At 36.5% G+C, this 5,711-nt stretch overlaps 1 protein-coding gene across 1 annotated transcript; it reads left to right on the forward strand.

Moving 5' to 3' along the window:
- The first annotated feature begins 2,502 nt into the window (after positions 1-2,502).
- LOC145073343 (transcription factor SPEECHLESS-like) lies at positions 2,503-5,083 on the forward strand. The gene is made up of 4 exons (XM_079019895.1): positions 2,503-3,070; positions 3,156-3,484; positions 3,572-4,063; positions 4,760-5,083. Exons 1-4 carry the CDS (start codon positions 3,055-3,057, stop codon positions 4,823-4,825), a joined length of 903 nt encoding a protein of 300 aa, XP_078876021.1. The 5' UTR covers positions 2,503-3,054; the 3' UTR covers positions 4,826-5,083.
- The last annotated feature ends 628 nt before the right edge of the window (positions 5,084-5,711 follow it).

Genomic DNA, 5,711 nt, shown 5'->3' on the forward strand with positions numbered 1-5,711 from the left:
TCAGGTTTTTGTACAAACGATCCAAACTCCGATAAGAGCTTTGTTTGCAAAGAATGTTCTAAGTCGGCATCACCTGAATGCAACTCCTTCAACCTATCCCAAATACCTTTTGCAGTGTCATACGCACTAACAAGACGAAAAGTGTCAAGAGGAAGAGCAAATCGAATGATTCTCATTGCTTTTATATTGCTTATTAGCTTATTCTTCTCATCCTATGGAATGTCACTATGTTCAACAATAAGTTCATTATAATCAGCTAGAGTTTTGATTTCTTTTCTGGTACCCGTATGCGTATACATTTCCTGCGTCATTGCATGCCATATAGTGGAACCATGTTCTTCGATTCCAAGTACGTAATCTTCAAAGTGAAGGGCCCATACCTCACAATCTTCTGGAAAAAGGATTGGAATCCTTGTTGTTGATCCAATGCTGCTTGAGAGATTGAATGAAAGAGAGTGAGGATCGTTGTTAGGCATATTATCAAGAATTCACTGAAACAAATATAGAACCAAATGTGTAAAACTTGAATCGAGTTCAAGGGAAATCTAGAGATCTAGATCTGAGATCTACAATCGATTGAGACAACAAGAACATATCTAAGAAAATTGTAAAACCTTAACAAAACCCTTTACTCGACAGAAGAATAGCGAATTGATTACACTATCTCCTGCTTTGATACAAATTATGAAAACAATAAAGATCGATAGATTTTATATTAATGAGATGAATAAATGATAAGAGATAGTAATGATCAAAAGTGTGTTGAATCATTGTATTAAACACAACTCTAGAAGAGTCCTAAAAAGTTACATGCACGCTATTTATTAAGACTATTTAGAAACTAAAATCGAACATGGACACGCCCATTTCGGAATAAACAAACCCTAATAACATACATTTGACACACCACTTTATTAGACCTAACACCTAAATCCATTTTGATCCCTTTTGATGTTGCCATTGCATCCTCACTAATACCACTTCCTTGTTCCGAAGCTTCTTTGCCTTTCGCTCGAGGATTGTGAATGGATGTTCTACATAATTCAACCTCTTGTCCACCTGAATGTCCTTGAGTGGCACAATAGTGGTCTGATTCGCCAAACACTTTCTCAACTGTGAGACATGGAAAGTATTGTGAGTTTGCTGAATTTCTGCTAGCAACTCTTACCAATAAGTGACCTTCCTAATCCAAGCCAAGATCTTAAACGAACGAGTATATCGTGTTCCCAACTTTCCTCGATTCCTGAAGCAAATAACCCCTTTCATAGAGATACTTTAAATAACACAAAATCGCCCACTTCGAACTCTATTTCCGACCTCCTCTTGTCAGCATAAATCTTTTGTCATCTTTGAGCGGTCTTAAGTCATTATCTAATATGTTGGATGAACTCAATAGTCCTTTGAACAATCTCGATGCTCCTAAGCACACGCCGCTCTACCTCTCCCAACATATCAGGGTTCAACATTGCCTCCCATATATCATCTCGAAAAGGTGGTACTCTTATACTGACATGATAACTATTATTATAGGAGGATTTGGCGAAATGCTAAAACGTATCCAAGCTTCCCCCAAAATCAATAATGCAGACACACAACATATCATCGAAAGTTTGAATGGTTTTCTCACTCTGACCGTTAGTCTGTGGATGCTTAGCTATACTGAACCTCATTTGAATGCCAAGATCCTCATGAAATCGGTTCAAGAATTGAGATGTGAACCTTGTGTCTCTACTTTGGATATAACTGAAACTAGCACTCCATGCGGGACACCACCTCCTTCACATAAATATTAACAAGCTGCTTAGAAGAAGAACTTTCTCTAATGGTGATAAAATCGGCTTCTTTTGGATGGTGATTCACACTAAAAATCATGCAACATACTTCAAAGAACTCGCCATGCGTCGTAGGTCAACTTTTTGAGATCGAGAATAAAGGGCATGTATGAGCGGATGTTAGTGATGTTGAAGGGATTGTCGATAGCACCTTTGTTGGTTGCATTAGTGACCATGGTGACATTTTAGGGTTAGGTCCGGCTACAGGAGGAGAAGATGAGGGAGAAGGGCATAGAAGGTTTGATTATAATGGTTTTAGGAGATTTGATTTGCTAGCTCTAATACCATAATCGTTGGCATATCTCCTTAAATGAGAATGTGTAGGATACGACAATATATATACATTAAATATAATCCATGGGCTAACATAATGAGCTGGGCTGGGCTATAGACTATCTATTTTTTTTTCCTTCGTTGTGTTGAATTTGAAAATAGGGTGATAAGATAACACAAATAATCAACACTTTAGATGGGGCAATGGTTGCAATTGCTTTTCCTTTACCCGAGGCTTTTTCCTATCTCAATAGGTTTCCTTTTATGAAATTAGTAAACATCAATTTATTTTATTTTCTTATTTTTTCCATTAATTTTTTTTCCTTTGTTAAATTGAACTCGAGAAGAGGTGTTAGGATAAAACCAATGTTCCGGACTTTAGACGTAGCGATGGTTGCTGACTGTTTTCCTTTACCTGAGGCTTTTTCCTATCTCAATATTAGGCCGTTGAGTACTTAATCTTAATGTATCTCTCACACAAGCTCTTTGCTTATTGGTTAGTTGTGTCATCCGAACGACTAAATACATGATTTACCTATCACATAATAAACTTGGAATTGTTCGAGCCAACTAGAGTTGTCCGATTTCAGTTTTGTAGGGTTTGGAATAAAATACTTTTTCGGTAACTAAAAATCTCCCTGCCCTATCACAAAGAATCCAACGGTTTAGATAGCATCCACATAAGAATACCCACGGTAAAAGCTCCCGGGCAGACACAGGATAATATCCATAGCCTAGTCGCCATCGACAATCAGAGATCTATTAATATTGTGACATTTTCCTTTTCTTGATCTTGACAGCCTGCGTATTATAACATCTTCATGATCTTTTTTGGGTCTCTTTCCTCGATTGTCGATCGACAAAATCCAGAGAAGTGCACACCAACTGTTTGTCTTTTTTGCTTCACTCGCCAGACTTCGATTTGACGTTTCATCTTGTTTGTTTTTTTATGATAAAAATGACTAGTATGTGTACTTCTTTACCTTATTTTCCCCGTACTTCTGCTCAGCAGTTTCAGGAAACCAACTTATATATTGTCACTTGCTGCAGTGTCTGCTGACGACATCTTCCGAGTTCTCGAGGCTGATCTGGAGTTTGTTTCCGGTCATGAACTCAAGGCGATGACATCTCTAGTTGGAGGAGTGTATGGCGTAAATCCACCGATGTCTTGTAAGTCGAGTTCTTTTGATGCTTTACAAGAGGTTATGGAGGTGCCAAAGACCAAGAGACTGAAACTGTCTGCTATGGAGGACGCCGGTGGTTACTCGGATGGGCAGCAGAAGGTATCGCATATCACGGTGGAGAGGAACCGAAGGAAACAGATGAACGAAAACTTGTCTGTTCTCCGTTCACTTATGCCTTGCTTCTATGTCAAAAGGGTAATCATCAAAACCAAATCTTGTTATCTTGTCCATAAATCAATTGTACATGAATTCTCTAAATCATTTATAAAAGCAAACTTGCAGGGTGATCAAGCATCAATAATCGAAGGAGTAGTTGATTACATCACAGAATTGCAACAAATTCTACAATCCCTAGAGGCCAAAAAACAAAGAAAAGTTTACAGTGAAGTTTTGAGCCCTAGGCTTGTTTCAAGCCCCAGGGCCTTATCTCTCAGCCCCCAGAAACCGCATCTTAGCCCTAGGCCAAGCCTGCCGATTAGCCCCACAACCCCACAACCATACATGTCCAGGCTGCCGCCACCTTCACCTTCACCTTCAACTACTTTCTTAACTTCTGACAGTGCTAATGAGCTCGTTGCTGCAAATTCAAGGTCAGCCATGGCTGAAGTTGAGGTCAAGTTGATGGGTGGTAATCTTCTTCTAAAGACTTGCTCAAAGCGGGTACAAGGCCAAACGACGAAAGTAATAGCGGTTCTTGAAAAGCTAGCTCTTGAAGTTCTTCAGGCTAACATTAGTATTGTTGATGAAGCCATGGTTCACACCTTTACGATCAAGGTAAGCCAGAGATTAATAATTTTTTTTTTTGTTTTTTGTTTTTTTTTTTTTTCATATTCACATGAATTTGCATGCATGCTTTTACTTCTCTGTCACCAAAATCAAGTTTGAGCAACACTTGGTTATTAACTAAAGTTACAGTCTGCGAAATTATAGTTTTATGAATGAATAACAAAAACATGAATGGAGATAATTTGCTCAAATCAGTATTTCAATCTATATTAGCAGCTTTTTCATAATATAAAATTTGTCTTTTGATTATGTTTGTAGTTTTAACTTGGTGTACTCATTTAATGAAATCATTAATGCTATAATGCTTTTTTTTTTTTTCTTTTCTTTCTATTGGTCCAATGTTACTAAAATTAAAAGTAAATTTATTGAAGAGTTCAATCGGACTTCCGAGTACGCCACATATAGGATTCGAAGCCTTATTCATTTAATATGCTTTTAATCTTGGACTTAATATTATCTAGTCTATTCATTCCAAGAAAAAAAACTAATACTTTCTTACTGAATTTAAAAAATAAAATATTGCAAATTTTTTTTTGAAGTTAATGAAATATCATTTATCCTAATATTACCATCGGTATTCCGTTGTTTCTATAATTTTTAATTTACACTGTTTTAAAAGTTTAAATTTGACTCTCGTTCATGTTATAATTGTTTTATTGGTTTGTGGGCTTTCATTGTGGGTAGATTGGAGTTGACTGCCAACTAAGTGCAGAAGAACTTGCTGAACACATTCAACACACATTCGGCTAATCGTTACCTACCTAGTTGGTTTCAGGTCTCGTGATGGTAATCTTATTTTGAGATCACCACCTGATATGTGTCATGTTATATCCAATGCAATGTGTATGATATCCAAACAATTACGAAGGCTAGAAAACAAGAAAAGTCCATCACCCAATAATATAGTTAGAGCTTGTTGATTAGTTTATTAACTTCTGTATTGATCATCCCCAACTTTTGTAGTAATATTGGTGTTCGAACCTTAAGAGTTTTGACATTGGTTGCCAATTTATTGTTGTGTGTGTGCATGCGTGATCATACATGATTTATAGTAAATACGTGTATGAAAGATCTCAGGCTGGCATATATTTTGATTGTTTTCAATATATATAATATTATGCTATATTTACTTGAGTAAGTCATTACTTACATATCATAAGATATAAATTATTTGAATATGCTAGAGTATTAATGTATATATTTTTGATAAAAAATTCACTGTGATGTATGTTAAGACACTACTAGTGAGAGAGCAGTCATCAACTTGGTCCGTTAGAACATACATCACAATATGTGTTTTTCTAGTAGAGTCAAGTAGTCATGATGCCTTACAACAACGGATTAGCATCACAATTAGTTATAAAAAGCTACTAATTTGTGGTGCTTGAATTTCTAGTAGTGTGATGCTAATCCGTTATTGTAGACCATTAATGACAGAGCAACCAATGATAGAGTTAGCAAGAGATTATCCATTACTAGCTAAAAACATTTTTTACAACAAAATTTGCAACAATGTAGCTGATGATAATGTTTCTAGCAGCTAATAGTGACGAGATACTCCATACTTGCATTGCCTCTAACGCTCTGTCGGTACTATGTTGCAACAGTGAACTTTGCGACGATTCTTCTTCTCATT

The sequence above is a fragment of the Lactuca serriola genome, chromosome 9 (genome assembly GCF_051521515.1).
Source record: "Lactuca serriola cultivar US96UC23 chromosome 9, Lser_US96UC23_V15, whole genome shotgun sequence".
Lineage (NCBI taxonomy): Eukaryota > Viridiplantae > Streptophyta > Magnoliopsida > Asterales > Asteraceae > Lactuca > Lactuca serriola.

Excerpts from the sequence above, each read along its gene's own strand:
- LOC145073343 (XM_079019895.1), top strand. Across the intron at positions 3,485-3,571 it reads CTTGCTTCTATGTCAAAAGG|GGTGATCAAGCATCAATAAT; the intron begins GTAATCATCAAA and ends GCAAACTTGCAG. Across the intron at positions 4,064-4,759 it reads TTCACACCTTTACGATCAAG|ATTGGAGTTGACTGCCAACT; the intron begins GTAAGCCAGAGA and ends CATTGTGGGTAG.